Source organism: Pocillopora damicornis, chromosome 4 (genome assembly GCF_964200805.1).
Source record: "Pocillopora damicornis chromosome 4, jaPocDami1.2, whole genome shotgun sequence".
NCBI classification, from domain to species: Eukaryota; Metazoa; Cnidaria; class Anthozoa; order Scleractinia; family Pocilloporidae; genus Pocillopora; species Pocillopora damicornis.
The window spans coordinates 10,004,901-10,026,158 of NC_142673.1; the positions used below are offsets into that span (position 1 = coordinate 10,004,901).

The 21,258-nt window shown below is 36.2% G+C and overlaps 2 protein-coding genes across 4 annotated transcripts; one reads left to right on the forward strand and one right to left on the reverse strand.

Moving 5' to 3' along the window:
• Positions 1-837: 837 nt before the first annotated feature.
• LOC113680015 (U11/U12 small nuclear ribonucleoprotein 35 kDa protein) lies at positions 838-6,698 on the reverse strand. The gene is made up of 7 exons (XM_027197012.2): positions 6,237-6,698; positions 5,919-5,996; positions 5,618-5,683; positions 4,394-4,464; positions 4,224-4,314; positions 3,716-3,791; positions 838-2,845 (listed from the first exon to the last, which is right to left on the reverse strand). The coding sequence occupies exons 1-7, from the start codon at positions 6,406-6,408 to the stop codon at positions 2,419-2,421; spliced, it is 981 nt and encodes a 326-aa protein (XP_027052813.2). The 5' UTR covers positions 6,409-6,698; the 3' UTR covers positions 838-2,418.
• On the forward strand, positions 6,553-19,506 carry LOC113680012 (tudor domain-containing protein 5). Of its 3 annotated transcripts, none has more exons than XM_089202795.1 (24): positions 6,553-7,027; positions 7,513-7,866; positions 8,741-8,934; positions 9,064-9,120; positions 9,303-9,438; positions 10,041-10,308; positions 10,471-10,537; positions 10,787-10,864; positions 11,367-11,428; positions 11,602-11,671; positions 12,032-12,121; positions 12,498-12,632; positions 12,874-12,908; positions 12,939-13,075; positions 13,473-13,518; positions 13,989-14,053; positions 14,352-14,472; positions 14,994-15,108; positions 15,374-15,453; positions 15,903-15,971; positions 16,177-16,288; positions 16,701-16,813; positions 16,965-17,104; positions 18,246-19,506. In XM_089202795.1, exons 1-23 carry the CDS (start codon positions 6,751-6,753, stop codon positions 17,092-17,094), a joined length of 2,811 nt encoding a protein of 936 aa, XP_089058921.1. In that variant the 5' UTR covers positions 6,553-6,750; the 3' UTR covers positions 17,095-17,104; positions 18,246-19,506. The 3 variants fall into 3 exon arrangements, with proteins under 3 accessions (XP_089058921.1, XP_089058922.1, XP_027052807.2); XM_089202796.1 differs by having other exon boundaries at positions 12,951-13,075; XM_027197006.2 differs by having other exon boundaries at positions 12,874-13,075.
• Positions 19,507-21,258: the final 1,752 nt, after the last annotated feature.

Here is a 21,258-nt window from a genome sequence, read left to right on the forward strand (position 1 = left end):
CTTTATGTACAAAAGCCTATTGGATTAAAATTTCCACAATCGCTGCAGGAGATTTAATTGTTTACAGTTGCTAGCACTGAATTCCTTTGGCCAAAGCATGCAAATTTTCTAACTGGATGAGGGTTAGATCGACAGTCGGTCGTGTTTAATTATTATGTATATAGTTCTCAAAAGGTTTACACAAAAGGAAGACTCAGGAAAACATGATAAATGGGCGTTACTAGTCCATCCAGGAAAAAGAAAAAGTAGGAAAACTTTCCAGTCTAATTCTATTTTCAGAGTTTGTCAAAAATTGACCATTCTCGTTCATCTAGTAAATGACCTCTGCACAAAGTTTAACATTTGTGAGCAAGCATAGACGAATATTACTTTGCATAATAGCCAAGTGTCAAAACAAACCTTATTAATGCAGAAAATCACTTAAAAGCTGACTTAATCTTCTTTAGAAATAGTTAAGTTCTGTACAAACTCGCCGGAAAACGATGCTACTATTTTCATGCAAATTACTGTCAAATAAAAAGCCTCTTGCTTAGAATGAGGACGTCATTATTTCGAAACGAGAAATATTGGGCGAAAATTCTAATTCTGTGAATCAGCAGTATAAATATGGCATCTGACCCCAACTCAAATCGATAATAGCTGCCTACTTGCCGTAAGGACTAATACTGTTTATGGCTCATTATGCTGTATCGGACGTTTCAACCTTCGTAGCCTATAAAATCCATTGTTTCATAGACCTACCGGCTGGAAACTCGTGCCTTGCCTTATATGGCAGATTAAACACCCAAGAGACCAATAAACAACTCACTAAAAATATTGTGTATAGTCAACAAGTCACATGGAATTAAGAGTCACTTTATTAGAAGTACATTACCACACTATCATTGTAAAATTTGCATGCACGTCAACGTCTGATATTTGGGTTCATTTTTTTTGAAACCTCATGATTTTTACTACACGTACTTTACCCAGCCCGATATTCGTGCAAGGATTTTGATTGACCTCAAAACAGAACACAAAGGAAATTCGTCACGGTTCCCACAAGTCCTTAATTTTACGCAGCTGTGCACAGAAATAATAATTTTAATGAACGATGTGCGTCACGAACATTTTAAAACGACCAAGCCAACGTCTGGCTACGTTAGATGACTGGCTGTTCTTTGATTATGCAAATTACAATGACTCTCCTCTCTCGTTGTTTTGTTCCCCACTATTTCTTCATTTGAGGAGACTTGATCTATAGTGTAACGGCATGGTAATTTATTTTGACTGTTATTGAGTGGGAAAATAATACTGCGATTTTGTCACCTAGTTTTCCTTTTTTCAGACAAGTAAATAAATAAATAAATATAAACGTGCATTATTTCAATAGTCGTGCATACCAGTTTAAACATTTTTCATCAAGAGACGGTAAACATAAGGTCCCTTGCTCTGACCAAAAATTATTGGTCAATAACGAATTTTTTTTTTCCTTAAAATGCTTCGCGCGGGTTTGCTAAGTAATTTTCATTTCAATGAAAGGATATAAATGCTACTGCATAGAGGTCATATTGACCATAATTCAGGAACGAACTTTTTCATCTCCAAAGAATGCTCCAAAAGCTTTACTCAAACGTTTTTTTGATGATAAATAGTCGTCGCAAGCAATATCCGCCAGTTAGCAAAATTCGCGGAACTGGAAAAGATCTTCATGTAATTATACTGCGACCGGGCACTCTTTTTCCGGGGGGAAACATGATAGTGCTGCTGCGCCAGAGTAGGAAGGCGGAGTAACACCCAGGTGCCTCCTTCTGCGCTGTTACAGTATCGCGCTCCCCCCGGAAAAAGAACGCCTGATCGCAGGTTTGATTCTCGTCAGCAGATGAGACCACTCGTATAAACAAGGAAGTTGAATATCATACAACCCCGAGATAAACAAAATAGGCTTCGGTGAACTGATCACAAATAAATAAGTTCCCTTTTAACTGTTAATTTATTTAAGACTAAGAGATTATAATCTCTTGTTCACACTCAATTAATTTACCTCGGGGTATCACCCTTAGCTTACTCTAGGAGTCCGAACAAAGTAAGTCGAGTATTCCAAAAGCAGCAACTTTTTTTCTTGTATAACTTTTCAACATTCTACCATAAACTCGGTGTTGTCAATCCACAAGATGATCATGAACAACTCTGCGAGACTAAAGCATTCCTCACTCTGTCTCCTTTACAAACGCAACGAAGTAATTAAAGTGGCAGAATAACTTCGAGTATTATTGACGTTGTGTGGCTCTTCCGCCTCATCGAGAAGCGAATCTCCTTTCTTGTATTACTTGAAAGGTCAATACCGATTTGTTGCCATCCTTAGAATTGCAAGGCTTACCTTTCGGTGACAACAAATAGTTCACTCGACAGTTGCATTAAGCTTCTTTGAACTACACACTACCGCATCTCCCCGTCTCCTTCTTCGTATCTCCTTTTATCACCAGTCTCGTAACTTTCCCTTCGTTTTTCGCGGTGGCTATGTCTTTCTTTAACGCGAGACCTTTCACTTTCTTCATAACGTTCACGGTCTTTGTAACGATCACGCGATCTATTACTGTCACGCTCACGGTATTGCTTTCCTTCAGTATCACCCTCGCGATCACGAAAGTAAGAACTGCTTCGTGAGCTTTCTTTGTCACGTTCCCGTTTGTCACGAGATCCATCTCGATCACGATCACGCTCACGTTGGGAATAATTCTCACGAACGTTGTCGTTGTTTCTTTCACGATAAGTGTCACGGGGATTTTCACGTGGTCCACGATTTCCCTCGTGATCTCGCGAACCCCGTAAAAACTTGTGTTGGTTTCCAATTTGTTGTGTTGGACTGTAAAGAAAAAGTAAATTAATCTGTCATTATGTTTTACAACGACTTGAAGTTCAAATACATCGTCCTGGCTAACAGATCTCTTACAAAGACAAATGATACAGGGACTGTGGAGGCCGGGAGAACAACCACTGAAAAATTCTTTTACAGCTCATGCACAATCATGGCAGCTTTCAAACTTTCTTTCCCATCCCTTTAAACAAAAAAAATACACCTGGCGTGCAGGAGAAGCCTTCATTTTTATTTTGAAGCCTGTTGTTCCATTTATTCAACCTTACTGGAAATCAGGGGTAAGTGATACAACCCTACGAACCCACTACTGCCACAGCTTTTCCTGGTTTCCTTGGCATGAGACAACCAGAAGTACTGCTACTCCTACTTGACCAAATACTAATACTCTGTAGGTTACCTCCCGGAAATTCATCCATTTTCCTTGATAGTCTGTAAGTACCCGTTTACACTTCTATGTGCAGGGAAGTACTGTGAAAATTAATAGTTTCTTACTAACTGAGTAATATTGGCCCAAGGTTGTGACAGTACAGACAATGCAGAGGAAGGTCTTTACAAAAATGACTGGGGGTCAATATTCCCCAACGTTTTCCTTTTAAATTTGCCAGCTTTTGGAAACGGTCAATATGCCAAAATATGGACCAAGTAAGAACCAATTAGAACTCTTGGTTTCACCTCAGGACTACTTTGCCATGTAATAATCAAGTAGAAGACCAAAATGAACCAACCAAGGCTCAGGCATGACCCATGATAACTGGATTCCAGCAGGTCCCTAATTTGGAAATATATAATTCATTTATAACTGTTGGGGTGGAGTGGGGATTTTGAACAAATAAAACAAACTGTATTTAAACAACTCACATTGGTCTTCTAAAGAGACGATCCCTTCCTCCAAACCTCAGTTGTCCAGATTCTTTCTTTCCTCCAAAGCCACCTCCTAAAATAATAAAAACTTGTGAATTTTTTGTTCAACATTATCCACTGGTGTGAAAAGTAATCTTAGCTAAAACATTTATTACCTATGTGTTGTTAACTTTTGCATCACTTTTTGATTCAAAAAATGAATACAACTTCTTGAAACCCATGAGAGGTAAAGCCATACCCCAAAATAATACTTTGAGTTGGTCATACATATTTTGCCTCTGTTACTTTGGTCACCACAGCATGTATTTCCTTCAACTGAGTTTTTACTTCTTTGACTAATGATTTTAATTGTCTGCTTTCATTTTAGCTCTCAAACACTCCATTAACTGGCAAAAAAAACTCACTATCTAATGCTTCCAACGGGATATCTGGATATCTTTTTAAAATGCCTTCTAACAACAAAAGGTTTTCATGATATTCAAACAAATAAAGACATAGCCTTTACCCAGACGTCTTGGGATCCAGCCTTTAAGAGATCTTGCAGCTTCATATTCTACTAATATGGTACAGCCATCTACTTCTTTACCATGTAGTTCCTAGAGTAATTGAATGAAACAACTGATCATTACCTTCCTTGAGCTATCAAGTTCAGGTTCATACTTAAAGTCCACTCACCCTCCAGGCTAAATTAGCATCTCTCTCACTTCTGTACTCCACAAATGCATAGCCTTTGGAAAATCCAGTCACTGCAAGAAAAGGAAAAGTTCAAATTACAAACCTCGATTGAAGAATCTTTCCCATAATGTATAATTCTGTATCAAAATACTTTAAGTCATAAAAATAATCCTGTTATACTGTAGGAAGAAGAGAATATTGTTTCTTGCTGAATCATTGTCAGTGATTGCAGATGCTGTCACTACTTTTACTCAAAGGTTAGAAAACTAATCCAGGGGTTTCGATAACTTTTTCCAAAAGCAGCTTCCAATGGTGTAATATATAGACAGCTGTGCCTGGTAAGGGGAAGCAAGGAGAAACTCAAACAAGAATGCCTGCATGCAAGCTAAATGGATAGCAGTAAGAAGACTGATAGGCAATGGTAAGCCTTCAGTAACAGCTTTTACTGGAACTACTTTAATGCTATTTTTCAGTATCAAGAGGCAGTTAATAATACTTTTGGAAGTGCCTGGTAAGTATGCTGCAATTGAAAAGTTAATTCAGACCAGTAAGATATATACTTTCCCTTTTCATAAATGCCCTTGGGAATGGAAAAAAAAAGGCGAACAAAATTAATTGAAATCTATTTCAAAGTGGTTCAAATTCATATGTAATCATTCAGATAAAGAGCCTATTGAAGTTGTGTTTGGGGGCCATAAAAATCTTTTAACCCCAAAAATAACTCACTTCACTCACAATATAAACAGAAAAACTCTGCAGTTTGCTAAGTTCAGTTGACCACTAATAGGTCAGTAGAGTGTTTGTAGAGCATCAGAGGAGAGAATTCTACAGCAACTATTCAGAAAACTGTGGCTAGATTTCAATGAATTGAATTGTTTTTAACCCTTTAACTCCCATGAGTGACCAAGACAGAATTTCTCTTTATAATATCAATACAATATCAAGCAGACAAGGGATGAGAATAAAGAAAAATAGAAATTAAGGGAATATAAGTTGATCCAATACCAAATTCTCCAAACCAACATCACCAGAACTGTATGGCAGATAGTAAGGAGAATTGCTAATGAAATCTTGGGGGTGAAAGGGTTAAGTCAGATATGGAGAAGAAAGTCCTCTTACTTTACAACATTTTCCTGCTACTATACACAAAATGCTCTCAATTGCCAAGGAAATTATGATATGATATATAATATATTGTTCAACTTTCTGAGAAATTCTACTTACCAACATCTCTAACTAGCCTACATCTTGTCACCTCTCCACATTTTGCAAATATCTTGTACACAGTTGCTAAAAGAAAATATTAAAGAGAGCTGGATTATGAGTATAAACAATACAACTGCAGTCTTGTGACTATGTTTACAAGTGCTGCATGTATTGCACTGTTTTTGTATTTATTGTCTTTTGCTACAGTCTGATTCTTTAAGCATATAAGGTTCATTAAATACTATTGGTGAATATCACAATAACCATCAGTTTCTCTCTTTTTGTTGGAAAAAATATTATAAATTTGGATATTTCTAACCTTGACTAGTGTCCTTGCTTAGTTTTCCAACAAATAAAGTGCTGTCTGGATCACCAGTTACTCTTTTGTTTGGCTTATCTAGAGAGAAGATAAAATTATCATCTATGCTGATGTCATCTGTGCGTATATCCTCAAATAGATCATGATTAAGAACCAACCACAATGAGTTTATAATCTATCTTATTATGTAGCGAGCGAAAATGAAATGACTGCAATTAATAATAACTAAAACACAGCTGGGAAAACAAACTTACAAGCAAACCTATATGCATAAGCTGCATTTCACCAAATGGCGATGAATAGCTTAACTTAACTTACACTTTGCAAGCATCGCACGCACTACTGCCTTATCATGTGGCACTGTGTCAGTTCCATCAATGCTGCCAGCTTGTAAAGGGTGATAAAATTTTGCGAGGGGAGACCAGTTGTCCCAAGTAGGTATTTCGTAACCTAAATCTGTCTTGGTCATTTGTTCCGTGACTGACTCCATTTTGCAAAGAAATCAGCTAGAGTATCATTTCTATTGTTCTATTTTACAACTACGCTTCGTGTTTAAAATTGAAAAATAGCTTTCGTCTTGAAAGGCTTTCATGGTCCGCCATCTTGGAAAAGTGCTGTTCGATCAATGCTTTCCAGTTTTCCTCAGTCTTCATGGAGGCGAGGTTACTCAACTAGTGTGTGTTTTCATTCCCGCCGAAGCTGTACTGCTGATACTCAAACATCCTCCAGTCCTAACATGTGGAAGTCCAAGGGAAGCAGCAAGCCTTGTCTCTCGTCCTTGAATACAGAGAGGCTATTAGTAGTGTTTTACACGTGAAACTAATGAAGTAACATGTTAGGAGCTCAGACGATGGCAGCCAAGGACGAAAAGTCGACACGTGGAAACGATGAAGAAGCTCTTCGCAAAGAGGTCACCAAAAATGTTCGCGGGCTTCTTCTATCCGTGCAAAATGGACTCACAGTGGCAGAGATTCAGAGAGATTATAAATGTATGATCGGAAAGCCGTTTCCATTTCGTGAATTGGGTCACAATACTCCGTTAGACTTATTGAAAGACTTGTCAGATGTTGCTCGACCAAGTTGGGAAAATGGCGTGTTGGTTCTTCGAGGTGAGTGTTGCTGAACTATCTTAGCCTTTTGTTTTAGTACCCCGAGTAGTAAAGTAACATTTATGTGTTGCAACATTCCAAGTTAAGTCTTGAATGAAAGGTTTTTTATCCTCTGTACAATTTGAAGAATCGCCGAGTGCGTGAATGCTCTGGTCGTGGAAACATGGGTTGCCCAGCTCTCTAAAACCGTAATTTACAGTGAAGTCTTCTTTATCAGTGGCTATGAGCAGCAGGTTACGTTGTTTTGCTTACCATCTGATGTGAATTTGTTCAGGTCATTGAACTGGTTTCAAAATAGCGGCAGCAATAATCAATAATATTAGCATATTATAGACAATTTTGTAACAGCTGGGTTACTGTTTGCAATCTTTAAATGTGTTAAGTAGTAAATTTTTAGAAGAACTGTGCTTTCTAATTGTGCAAATAAACATTGTATGACATATTTCTTTAGTAATATATTTCTCTGTTTATCTGTTTTCAATCAGGTATTCCTGATGCTACCACAAGACACATAGCTCGTTTAGTTGCCAGGCAAAAGAAAAGTTCTCCCAGGAGAAAGAAACGTCTCACCTCATATCAACCTGAGCAAGCACCAGTTCTACCTCACTTCATAAGAACACAAATAAAAGAACTTCTGACTGGTTATCCATCAGGGTTACTGGGCTCCATGTTTGCTGCAGCTTTTAAGCGAAGGTTTGGTGAGGAAATTAACTATAAAAGATTGGAATTTAAATCACTTAATCAGCTTCTGGAGGCAATCCCTGATATAGTGGAGATTGAACATATGCGAGGAGGAGGGTTCAGAGTGTATGGCAAACGCTTTGAAACAGATAATTCAGGTAAAATATAAGCTAGAAAATGGTGAAATATTTTTATTGAAGTAGTACATGGGGTATTATTTATAAACCCTTTAGGACCTAAGATTAATATTGAAAGAGAAATGGAATCATTTGTCTCAAGATTTGGTCATTTTGTTTGGATGTGGATCGCAATCCACATCCAAAGTGACCATTGTGAGACAAATGATTACATTCCTCCTGTGGAAGTGTTATTTACCACAATGACTGAGCAAAACCTATTTTACTATAATATTAATTTTCTCCATACTGTTCTCTTTACATTTCTGAAGGAACTGATAAAGATAATTTGTTTGGCAATCAGGAGGTGCTTAAATTGGTGATCAGTTCATTTTTTCCTTACAATGTTTACATTAGATTCCAGAGTAATACTGTAAGAAGAAATTAGAAGCCAGTCTCTTTGGGTTTTAAAGTTAGGCTTTTTGTTATGAAATCATTAATTACCTATGATAAGAAGTTAACAGCTGTAAATTAAGGTACTTTTAGCCATTGCATCCTAAATTTGAGCAAAGCCAAGAAAAACTACTTTCAATAAGTGAACAAATTTGAAAATGAGGTGATTAAAGGGAATTTGCACATGCACATTCAGGTATCTGTAGAAACAGAATTTGTGGAATTACAAGAGTTGTATTTTATTTTTGTAGTGTCTTAAGTGCCTTTACTGTCAATTAGAGACTCAAATTTTATACGTAATGCAAATAAAATGAAATGAATGACCAGTTCCCCTAGGAGTGAAAAAAGAAAAAGAACAAACATACTCACCCCATCAGGGAGATAAATTTGGGTTAGGGAGGAAAGCACATTTGAAACCTGTGTTGCAATAAATTATGCTTTACTAGAAGTGTTCTTTATATAGATAAAGCACCTGATCCTGGTGTTAGCTTTCCTGTCAGAACCAACAGTGCTTCAACTGGTAAGCATCATCCCACACCAAATGGCAATACAGGAGGCAAGCCTTCCAAAACAATTCAGCAATCTGCTTCTTCAATTAAAGCCCAGTTTGACAGCAACAGTACAATTAATATAAAATTACAGCAGGAGTGTATACAGGTATGTGTAGTTATCATATCTCCCAGGCATGTTCCTTGCAATAATGGTTATTTATTGAGGCAACCTGTCTATTTGTTGAGTTTAAAGCTAATATTACGGAAATAACTTGTTCACCTTTTTCCTTTGAAGGTATTAGCTAGACGACCAAATGGTATATGGGCTGCGCGATTTCCAATAGAATACAAGGTGAAAACCATTCCTGGAAATTTCATTATTTCAGTGTTTGATTTTTTTGAAAATCTGGTGAATTTGTGCTGTATAACAGTTATAAAAAAGGCTAGAGTGTATTATTTCATCACAGCATGTAGAAATGTGCTTTAATCCGCTCATTAATTATTAAATGGTTTGGATCTAAATTCACTTTTCAGAATCTCCATGGCAAGGAGCTGAATATCAAACAGTATGGCTTTATGAGTGTTGTGGAATTTGTGGCTGCAATGCCAGATGTTGTAAGAATAGAGAGACCCACAAAGGTGGACTGGCTTCTTCTCCTTGCTAAAAAAGGTAAATGCAACTCTACGAAATGAACCACTTTAAAGGTAAAATTATCTGGTATACAGCTACACACATTATACTTGTTGATGAAAATTGAGCAACATGGGTTTGATTTAAGAATGGACATCTGGCAACTGGTCAATATTATGCGGTATTAGAATGGCGTCAGTCATGTGAAGTTGGTAACCTAACAGCAGTTGAGACAAACCAGCCAAGTGGTTAGAGTACTGGACTCCAGTGCCATAAAGTGCACTCCATTTGAATGATTCATTTGCTCTAGTTGATTGATTTGCTCAGCCCCTCTAAGTTTTGCACTGTAAACACTGCTGAGAGTAAACAAATAGGATTAGCAATCAACTCACTAGTATTAGTATTAGTGTTATAATTATTCATAAACTCCCTGGTTTATGAATAATTATTACATGCAGTTTTCAAATCCAACCCTCCCTTTCTGTTTCTGGTAGTAGATTATTACTGATTGCTTACAGTATACTTTAACTGATAGGATAGTCATTGTAAGTAGCCATATACAGAATTGATAGGACATTTGGTTAGCAGCTATTTGCAAGGACTTGAGATGCTAACATTTTCTTATCTTATATGCTTCACAGTGAAAGAAGATCATACACAAGCAAATGGTGTAGTTCCTGCAAGTCTTGCTCCAGTTGAAATGCACAAAGAGCCTGTCTCACCTTGTATCCCTGGTAATCCACTGAACCTACCTGATGGAGTAGGCAGGGGAGTCTACTTTTCAAAAATAACAGTCCCAGAGTGTGGATTTCTTGAAGTCTCTGTCACACACATCATTGATCCACACCATTTTTGGGTTATGCTGATTGAGAACTGGCCAGCACTGAGAGCTTTGACTGAAGAAATGAAGTAAGTTTTTTTTTAATGCTAGATTAGCTATCCTCCACTCACTGCCTAGATTGGTAACACAGATTTCTTGGGACCAAAAGAAGACAAACAGTATTTTATTTAAATTTAAGTTGGGAAAATTGAGGATTATAGAAATTTCATGTTTCATGTTCTTATTTGCAGACAATTCTATTCAAGTCGAGAAAGTGCACATTACAAGATGCCTGGTTGGTTTGTCTCAGTTGGCCAGGTAGGTGTAGCCTAAATCAAAAATGTTTTTATAATAGAATGATTAATGATAATCTTACCTTACTACAGAGTTGAAAACCACAGTAGTGCTGTACACTGAATTTTGGTAGTGTTTTTTCTTTTGAATCAGAATGTTTCCAAAAGTTCATGACTCAAAGCAACATTATTTATTAAGACAATTTGTGATAAAGAGTACCCATCTCATAAGTGCAGTTTTCAAGGTTATTGCTTGTTTTAAATTTACTACCAGGCCTGCTGTGCTCTGTATGAAGATGGATCTTGGTACCGCGGTCTGGTTGTTGGTATACAGTCTGTGGACAGCATAGAGGTATATACCAATTCAATTTTGAAACTTGGATCCTGTAGTGTGACTGTTAGAGTAGTCTTGACACCCTTTGTGAAACTCATCGTAAAGTAAAAGTCGTTTGTGAGGGCAGCAATTATTCCATTACTACGTCATTTTACCTAATAAGGTCATGAGAACACACAAAGTATACCACGGTATTAAACTGTACACTGTAACAAAATGGTCATACTAAAAAGTGAAATGATAGTAAAGTATTTCATATAAATCCCTTATTCGATGTTTAACATATCATATGAGCACACATTTTGCTCATTGCTGGTAATTTTCCTGACCCATTCTGGGTTCAGAAAAATACCATGCAACTTGCAAAATATCAGGACTTATTACATGTTAAACCATCAATTAAGGTGTATGAAATTCATTTATGAATTAATGTGAAATCAGCAGTTCTAAGGTACCTACTTAAAAGTGTCTTTTTCTTCTTTCTGTTAGCTTTACCTTTCTATTGTGATACTGTCAACAGGTTTTCTATGTGGATTATGGAAATAAAGCAAGGTTGCCATTGTCAAGTCTGAGAGTGCTAAGGTGAGCCAAACAGTAGACAGACTCGTGTTTCAGTTTTCAAATTTCATTTGATGACTTCTATGTATGCATGCGACTGCAGTAATTATTTTACTTCGCACTTGGTACACTAGATAATTGTAACCAAGAAGGTAATTTATAAAATGTGTTAACAGGATATTGATTTATGTTGTCAGGTCACAATTTATCAAACTTCCAGCGCAAGGACTTCCTTGTAAATTAGCTCATATTCAACCTTTTGGAAGGGTAAGTTAATGTGTACTGTAAGTTTTGGTGGAAACTCGTGGTTAGAAACAGTGAAAAACATCTTTTTGTAGAAACTTTGAACACAGAATTTTAGTATTATATTGGAATTTTGTGAGCATTGGAGAATTGTTTGTCATTGTATGGGTTTACCTTGTCAGAAGAGCTGTTACATGCTGTATGCTCATTATGAAGCAGTTTTTATTTTTTATATTTACATTTCATTTGTGAAAATAAAAAAAGTGATTGTCATTGTACAATTTTGAAGCTCCAGTTTCAATTCTGTTGATGGAAATAAGATTTCTTGATATCAAGTAGTTTGAGTTTTTATCATGAATACATTTTTTTCTGATTCTGGTTTAGGCTAAAGAATGGTCACCTGGTTCTACCCATAAGTTTTATCATTTGACAAAGAACTATAAACAGCTGGTAGCACTTGTTTGCGGTATTAAGGTAAAAATACTAGTATAACAAAATATGAATATTTTTACTACAGACTTCTTAAAGTAACGGTAATCATGAGATGTGATATTTATTAAATGTTCAGAAGAAATCTTCCTAAGGCCTGGGTGCTGGAACTTAAGGCCATCAGTAAGATTTAGTTGCACCTGTATCAGTTGTTCTTTTAACAATAGAAAGAGATTTTAATTTCAGGGAATGTATTGTAAGGGTTTCTTCTTGATAGTAGTTTCTGAAAATGGTATGTCAGTTTTGTTACTTCAGGGAAGGAGCTATGTTTGGAAATTATTACTTCACAAACTTGTAACATCCCTGCATTATTTGGAATGTTATTAGTTTTTGATAGTTAAAATATTTTTTTATCCTATAGGAAGGTACAATGTGCCTTTGCTTGTGTGACACTAATGCTCCAGAAGACCTTCATATCAATGATGAACTTGTAAAAGCAGATTATGCTGATTTTGTTCCTGATAAATCTCCCCAATCTTCATCTCCTGATGGACAGGTATTTATTAAAATTAAATATATATTCTGGTATGCTCTTATAGTTTATACTTTTGAAACATCTCAAATGACATTGTGTAACAGCCAGGGTGTTCTTCTAAATGAAAAACCACAACATGAGAACAACTTTTTTGGGCAGAATGGTAAGATGTGTCATAGGTTATGGTTACTGAAGTAAATGATATGTGGCTGACCTAGTCTTTGTTGTAGTGTGTTCACAGTTTGTTTAACTTTTCATTCAGAATCATGACAGAGAAGCCAAGATACAGGTACAACAGCAGCAGCAGCAGCAGCCGCAGCAGCAGCCGCAGCAGCAGCCGCAGCAGCAGCCGCAGCAGCAGCCAGCTCCAGGTCTCTCCATTCTCAGCCCAGAACAGTTATACTTACAACAGCAAGCTGTGTCTTCTCTGTGTGCATCATCCAGTAACCACTCTTTAATACCAGGTTAGAATTACATGTAATATGGGTTACAGGGAATCATCAGCACTCATGCAAACTAGGAATTTTCCACAAATAGTGAAGTGGCATGGACAAGTACCGCAAATAGTTTCCTTGCTCACTGAGTAGCCCAACTAATTCTGTTTTTTCTGAATGACATATCCCAATTTTCAATATGTTTAGGCACAGAACCTAGTTTTTGACACCAAAGCATGGCTTAAGGGAATGGAAGGAAACTTGAATGAAGATTGGAAAGATCAAATTTCAGTAAAAATGCAATTTTGATTTACAAATCTGTGATTGAAAATTGAACATTCAAGTTTAGGGCTAAAACACAGGAAAGTGGAACAGATAAGCACAATATCAGTTATTTAAATATTTTGTCTCTTTTCCTTTTATTTAGACTTCCCACTTTCAATTGAAACTTCTTTCCAGCACAATGTTGCAAGGCAAGTTTTTTCTTGAATTTACTTTAACCTATTGTGTATCCTGATGATTATGTCTTAGTCAATAACTATAAAGAAACCTCCTTGCTCATAGTGGAAAGATAAGAAAAATTTGACTTAATCAGGTAAAAACAATGGCGCTTTTAAGAGATTTCCAAAATTTGATTGAGTGCAAGAAATCCCCAACAGTCCTTTTTAGGACTGTTTTAAATTGACCAGAACTTTTAAGGATGAAATCTGCTCTATGTAAATCATGTAGCTGGCTAATCAGTGTTTTGAACAAGATTGGTCAATCCAATTGTTTGTCTTGAGTCTAGACTAAACGTTTTGTTGCAGTGATTCACCGTATCTGATTGGATGAGAAAAAAAAATAGGTCTTGAGTATTGTCAAGGTATGTCCCCCTTACTGCTCCTTTTCGTTGTACAGAATTGTTTGTACCAACTATGTTTAAACCCTTTTTTTTTTTCCTCAGCTGGTTAAATCAGTCAGCTCTATACACAGCTCAGCTAGTACAAACAAATGCATGGCCTCATCAAAGTAAGTTACTCAGATACATACATTGCAAATTTTACTCCACAGAATTCATTCAACATTAAGAGTATTTAATATGAAATTGTATCATAGATGGAGTTTTGAGATGGCAGAGAGTTACCAAACTTTTGAAAACTGTCTTAAAGTGCTTAATGTTACTTATGAGGTATAGTGTAAACACTCTTTTAGACAATTATAGATATCTTTAACGGACTCATTGATACACTTTTCCCTATCCCTTGATTATTACCATAACAGTAACCACTGTTTAAAAATGATAGTGATGCTTTTCTCCATTGACTAGACAATTCAGATTTACATGCAAATCCACCTTTGGATGCTGATGAACTGGATTTAATAGAAGAAATAAATCAAGAGTTGGACCTAGATGTGCCCAACAGTCAATATGATTTTCATATCAAGAGGTAATCTATTTTGTTGGTCTTTTATAGTTGATTCATAGAAAGTAACAAGTAAATGGGTATTGTACATGTCATGCACAAGGACCATCAAATATCTAGGTTTCTACTGAAGGAAACCCAGCCTCTGTTTTTTAACATTCTAACATGCATGAAGAGTCCTTATGGCCTTTGCCAATGTGAGCAAAATAGCTTTAAACTTTTGGGTTCTCCACATCATTATCTAAATATTTATCTGTAATTTAAGAACTACTAAATTCATATGAGAGGTGCAACACAACACCATGTTGTAGACCTTGTCATCTGTAACAAGTCTATGATATCACTTAACTAAAAAGTACACCTTGTTGTTAAAGCAATACAAGTCAGTGTTGTGGAGGAACTATATCTTTGTTGTGTGATTAACATTGCACTCCATAAAATTATTTTAAATATTTGGACAACCCTTCATTTAGAACCCTCACTTGGTATGGTAATTTTCAGCTAAGTTCAAAGTGTCAGCAGTTTGTTTACTGTTTTTGTTTCAGGGTGCAGATAACTCACGAACATTCACTTCACATCATCAATTTTGAAAATAAACCATACCTCATCAGTGCAGAAATCTCAGCTCTGTTTTGGGATAGTGATTTGCTGAGATCCATGGTAAGTAAATTTACCAGCCCATTGAATGTATGACCATTGTTTTAACCTTTTAACCTGCCATAACTACAAACACATCCAAGAGCTATTGTTGTTGTGGGAGTAGTATAACTCAGTGATTCTCAAATGCATTGTTAGTACAGCAGCTCTTTAAATGCAACTTGCTGCAGTGAGCATAATTGTAGGACTTGTACTGCCATTACTTTGTGTTACATCCATGTTAGATAAGTATGTTAATTCTTTCTTAACTAATTTCATTATATTTTAGCTTCGCCAGAAAAAGAAAATTGTTGCTAAGGTGGTTGTGTCTAGTTCTGAAAATGAGGAATTATTTGAAGCTCTTATCAGGTTAGAAAAGAATGAGAAGAATGTTTTGCTTTTCCTTCACCTTCTTAGTATTGTGGTTCTGGTAAGCTTGATACCAGATTAACTGGTGGCATATGTATGAGGGTGATGGCTTTAAGGGCTACAGTTAAAAATTTGGCCATTTTATGGCTAACAGTTTATTTCTTTTGATTATGGTTAAACACAGAATTTAGAAATCAACATCTTTTTTTTTCAGTAATGGTTAAAATTGTCCATTTTTATGCCTAACTGCTAATTTATTTTTTCTGTTTTTCAACGAATGGCTAAGCCTGCTGAGACCCTCATGAATAGCCACTTGATATTCAAATATGTCACTCACTATGCTGAAGACAGATGTTACTTTTAAAACATTATGTTGGAGTTTGAATTTGTTTTATCATCTCAATTTTGAATTCATTTCTTTTACTCAATGATGTAATGTTGCATTTTAGATGGAAAGTTCCAGGTGTTATGGATGGAGATGAACCAAGAAGTTTTGTCACTCTTTATGAATTTGAGGGGTACATTTATATGCCTTTTTTTTTGTATGGCATTTCTTTTTCTTTCAATTACTGTTTTTTGTCAACTGTCTTGATTGATGGGCTGTTTATTACAGTACATGGTATGTTTTTCTAATTAATACTTTCTTCTGGCACAACTTTATTAAGCTTTAAGCAAAAATAATTAAGCAAATGAAGCATAATGAGTTTTCTGATTGTTTTTTAGGCTTCCAGAGATTTTCAAAATCTTTGACCATCATTCAGAGGATCTATTGTCAAGTTTGTTAGAGGAAATAGAATGTTTCAAGAAGGAAGGCAAAAACTACTGGACTTCAAAGGTCTTGTTTCAAGTGATATTGTTAACTTATTTAATATTTTATTGGTTGATGTAAGCACGACTACTGCATTTCACTTGCTTGTTCCAAACCCTCCGCCCTTTCAGAGCTTACTCTCTGTATCCAACCATATCCACTTTGCAAATAATTAAAGTATATTGATCAGGATCCTACAAAATGAATGCTGAAAGAAGGAGCTGATCTTTAGTACACTTCATCCTAACAACTTCAATAAGGACATTGTAATAGAAATTTCAGTTCAGTGGATGCCCACATTTCAAAATAGAAGGGCAGGAGAACCAGAAGGCAGTATTTTATCAATGGAACAAATTGCTTAAAGAGCTAGGATTGAACTGTACTGTTAGTGCTGTTAGACCATCAACTAAAGTGCAACTGCCTTTTTTTTTCCACACAGAAGGAGGAACAGCTTTGCTCTGAAGGAGGAAGCAGTTCTGAGGATCAATTTTCTGAAAGTGAACTGGGCATTGATGAAATTCAGCTTCTTTTGCAAGCTATGCAGTTTAGGAGGTTTGTAAAAAACAGATTTCTTAATAGTTTTTTAGATGGGGTGAACAATAGCACTTGATATGAAATTCAGACAGACAGTGTTAGGGCAGAACAAGTATAATGGTTGATTTTGAAATTTTATAACAAAGTATGTGGTTTACTTACTTCCTAGGAAGCGCATTCTTCAGGGGCTGATGTATGGTTGTTCCACTGGTGGCAGTGTTGATGAACTGCAGGAGGTGGAATTAAAGATTGGGTTACTGCAACAGGAAGTACAGCATAAACTAAAGAACTCAATATAGAACTAAGGGGGTAAGTTTCTAAAGAAACTGATACTATGTCTGTGGGATAGTATAATAGGGTAATTAAGTATTGCCAACTGAGTTGATAACATAAATTGGCCACCATAGAGTTTAAAAGCTTAAACTCTTTATGGTGGTCAATTTACATTAACAACTCGGTTGATAATACTAAATTACCCTCAATATAGAACTAGTAAGTATGCAACAGATATAGTTAACAACTTCAGAAGCTTCCCACTTCCTCACCTCAAAGTCAAGGTAAAAAAGTCCATTCCATAATTATGCTATGCAAATGGCTCTACCATGGTGGTGTTATTCCAGAGAGCCTGAGTTTTAGTAAATATTAGTAAGTATTAGATTTGTATTTGTGCTAAGCATTTAAGAAAAGTTTCTCTTCTATAAGTTGTAGGCTTCTCTACTGAAGGAATTTGTACTGTTAACAGTGTTCATCAAAATTAGGAGACAATATAAAGAGAAAATGGTGACTTGCTCTTTGGCTTTTATTAGTCTGGAATAAGTCCCCTTTTGGAAAGCCTTAGGTCAACCATGGTATAATTAATCAATAGAAATCATCTTTTAAGGCAATACAACTGGGAAATATTGTGTTTGTCAAGTGCCAGCTTTTGTGAAAGCTTAAGGATCACTTTATTTGTAAAGACTCACAACAGGCTAACTGACCCAGAGTGCTTCTTTGGCCAACCTGAGAGTTGGTGTGATTTGGGCCTTTAAGGAGCAGGTACTCAAGGCAAATTTTAGCAATTTGTTACCCCTCTCTCAAAAACAACAAAAATCAAAATCTCTGCACTGGGCACACTGAGCCATTTTCTCCAATTATTGCAATGGGTGTTTAGAATAACCTAGTTTGTTATCGGCTTAAGGCTCAGGCTCTTTCAAACTTTGCATTAATTTATCCATATCAATTACCAGTATGTCGGTATTAAGAACAGAAGAAAATTAAGGTGGCAGTATAGCCCAGTGGTTAGGTGCTGGACTTGTAACCTGGTGGTCCCAGGTTAAAGTCCTCCACCCTGTCACTCACAGGATTTATTCTTGGCTGCTCCTGTGTGAATAGCCAACTGGTCTGCCTCCTTCCAGTTGGGATTGCTGAGCACTTTGTGTTGATTTAAAATATTTGTTTCTCTCTCTTTCAGATTCTAAAGTGCTTAGAAGCTTGCAGCCAGGGCTATATAAATTGTAATCTCAATGCTTACTGATGACTGCAAGACTGAAGACTGGTGGACATGCAAATTAAACCAGTGAACAGTGTGCACTGCAAGATGATTGAATTCTGATAAACATAACTTCTAAGAAAGAGCACTCTGTTGCGTTATATGTTTCTACAAATCTAAAAGGCAGCGGACAAAGGCTTTTAGGGAACTTTGAGTTCTGTTTAAACCAGTACCTGTGTTTTACAAGAAAACCAAGATGACCCATTACTGAAGAATACTCACAATCGTATCACTGATTTTTATTCAATCTGAAATTAGTTGTACAATACAGTCTACTTAACTAAATCAACTAGTAATAAACAAAACAATCAAAGAGCAAAGCGAGAATAATTGGTAACAGGTAAGCACCAAATCACAGGAACATGTCTGAAAATACAGTTCTCTGGCAAAAACTAAGCTACTTTAAATTGGACTAAACATATCATATCACGTTTCCAGTTAGGCGCATACAAGGTTATCAAAAGATCCTTAATAGTTCATTTTCTACATAGTTCACTTATTACATTCATATTAACAACCTGTTTTTAAGAACTTTCAATAGCTTTTAATGCAAACACGTTTTTTGGCAAAATGAAGGATCATAGATGTATGTATTTGCTATAGACACACAATTTATTAAGTTTGAGAGTTCAAAATACCAGGTTTTTTTTTCAAAATTATTATTAGTGGCAGTTTTTGGAGCTACGTAATGTCCTTTATTTGGGCAGAGAAAAGCATCAGTGGCCTCTTCACAACTTGAGAACTTATTTAAAAAATGATTAATTACAAATTCCCATTTGTTTTAATATGAAATCGGCTGGAATTGACAGATAGTTTAAGATTTTCAAAAAGCTTTAAAGATTGTTATTTTTTTCCCCATAAAGAATTTTTGGGAGCTTAACACGCTGATGCATGGCTCCTTGGTAATGATAATTCATACTTACAGAGACATTGTTTATGTTTTGGAATACATATTTCAAAATTTTGATTATTTATGGGCTCAGTTTTATGCCTGTAAACAAATTTGGCTTTCCTCATGTTTTGTAACTATTGTAACAGGTGGAGGGGGAGGGGGGGTGGAGGGGATTTGAGGCTTAAGACCAAGTTTCATTCTGTATGTTTCCTAAGTTGAAGCACATTCAATTAATTGTTTATATTGAGTTGATATGAAGTTTATTAAAGCACCCTTATGTTAAGTTGTGAATGTTTTTTCAAAAAGTGGTGTTAAAAAGAGAAATTTTTGGATGAGTTGTAATTTAACAAGTTGGATCATGCTAACTGTAGTGGCAATACACAATTTTTCAGCCAATAGTTGATTGACACATGGGTTGATGGTTGGGTTATTGTTATGCATCATCTCAACCAAGGCTGTGGTCAACCACTGTCTGAATGTCAATTTACTAGTCAGCTGGTGACCCACTATCAGCCAAGAAACCTTCTGAGTCCCTTAAGACTGACCTATGTAGCTAGCACTGTAGCACCTCAAGAGTAGTAAGAAGCTCTGCTCCTCATTTTTTTTGGCAACATCACTTTTTTTTAATTGAGCTCCCAATAACACTAGCCACCCTAGTAAAGACCTGTCCAAAGAGTTTTTAAGTACCTGTTGACTCTAGTTATTTTTATTTAATTAAAAAAAATTAAGTTGAATGGTTGTTTAGTCTCCCTAGATGGTCTGGAAGGTGATAAAGTCAGCTTTGTTTTGGCAATATGATAACATTCCCTTTACACAAGTGCTTTGGATTTCCACCCCAGTTGTTATGTTGTATTAATGGTGATGAAGCTATTGTGCAATTTTTGTTTAATTTTCTAAGCCCCAAATCGTGTCATGCTAACATTAAAGGTAGTCTCACCATGCTTACCTAAGCCTCGTGTTATCAGTTGGTATAACTGCAAAGTGAGTGCTGACCATTTACTCCCTCACTTGAGGCATTCAGTGCTTATACAGGTAGGGCATGGAATTCCACAGTTTGGAGAGTCGTATCTATGAGAACCCCTCTGAAGTTTGTATTAGTCATGGAAAAGCTACATTTTTTGAGGCTACGAAAGTCATGGAATCTGAGTGTCAATATAGAGAAAGTCGTGTAAAATGATTAAAAACTAGTCTCCTGAAGAGAACAAGAGGAGCAATGCCTTAATGACTATTTTCTAATTATTTTGAAACTAACTTCACAATCGTACGCAAGGAAAGCTCGTTGAGAGATTTTGGAAGTCATAAAACTTTATTAACTGGAAAGAAGACAAACTCTATTTGGGTAGAGGGTTGCTTGTCCTAAGAATACAACTCTTAGAACCCAGGAATGGACTATAAAGCTTCTTAAAGAGTTTATAGAATATCTTTTATAACTATACTCTTAAACAACTTATACGAGCGAGAGGCAAGCAAATCCAATTCGCTCATGATGCGGATCGAATAAAGGAATTTAGAGCAGACAAAAAAAAACCGTAAACCGTCTTCCTTCAACGCAGCTGTGTCGAAATTAATAATTTTCAAACGTGCAATGTTTTTATACTTTAACACAAATAAATTGAGATAGACAGTAACTTAAAAAGGTGAATTGTGTCCGAATAATTTTTGTCAGTTTGTAAGGAACATAAGGCTGAGTTTCTATCGTTGACAATGTTTCCAACATAAACAAGCCACCTTCTTCCTACAAGTTCCTGTCCTGGTTTGAATCGAAGAAATATCAACTGACCCTAGATTATAACACAAACTTTCGATTGAACGCGCGTTCCAGAAGCAAGTTGAGTCTCGGCAGATCCGACTTCCAGATGATTGCGTTCAACTTCAGCAATATTCTCGAACGCCTGCTGGACTTTAAAAGGACTTCTTTTATCCCCAATTAAGTTCCTCCTCTTCTCTACTTCTCGTGTGCGGTGAATAGCAAAGGCCGTGTCTTCATATCGTTGTTGAATGTATGCTTGAAGCTCTGAAGAAGTCCTCTTCTTGCTCATACGA

Excerpts from the sequence above, each read along its gene's own strand:
- LOC113680015 (XM_027197012.2), bottom strand. The coding sequence starts at position 6,408 with ATGGAGTCAGTCACGGAACAAATGACCAAGACAGATTTAGGTTACGAA. Across the intron at positions 5,684-5,918 it reads AAGCAAGGACACTAGTCAAG|CAACTGTGTACAAGATATTT; the intron begins GTTAGAAATATC and ends ATTTTCTTTTAG. Across the intron at positions 4,465-5,617 it reads TAGGCTAGTTAGAGATGTTG|TGACTGGATTTTCCAAAGGC; the intron begins GTAAGTAGAATT and ends CTTTTCTTGCAG.
- LOC113680012 (XM_027197006.2), top strand. The coding sequence starts at position 6,751 with ATGTTAGGAGCTCAGACGATGGCAGCCAAGGACGAAAAGTCGACACGT. Across the intron at positions 13,519-13,988 it reads TTCCAGCACAATGTTGCAAG|CTGGTTAAATCAGTCAGCTC; the intron begins GCAAGTTTTTTC and ends TTTTTTCCTCAG. Across the intron at positions 14,473-14,993 it reads TATGATTTTCATATCAAGAG|GGTGCAGATAACTCACGAAC; the intron begins GTAATCTATTTT and ends TTTTTGTTTCAG.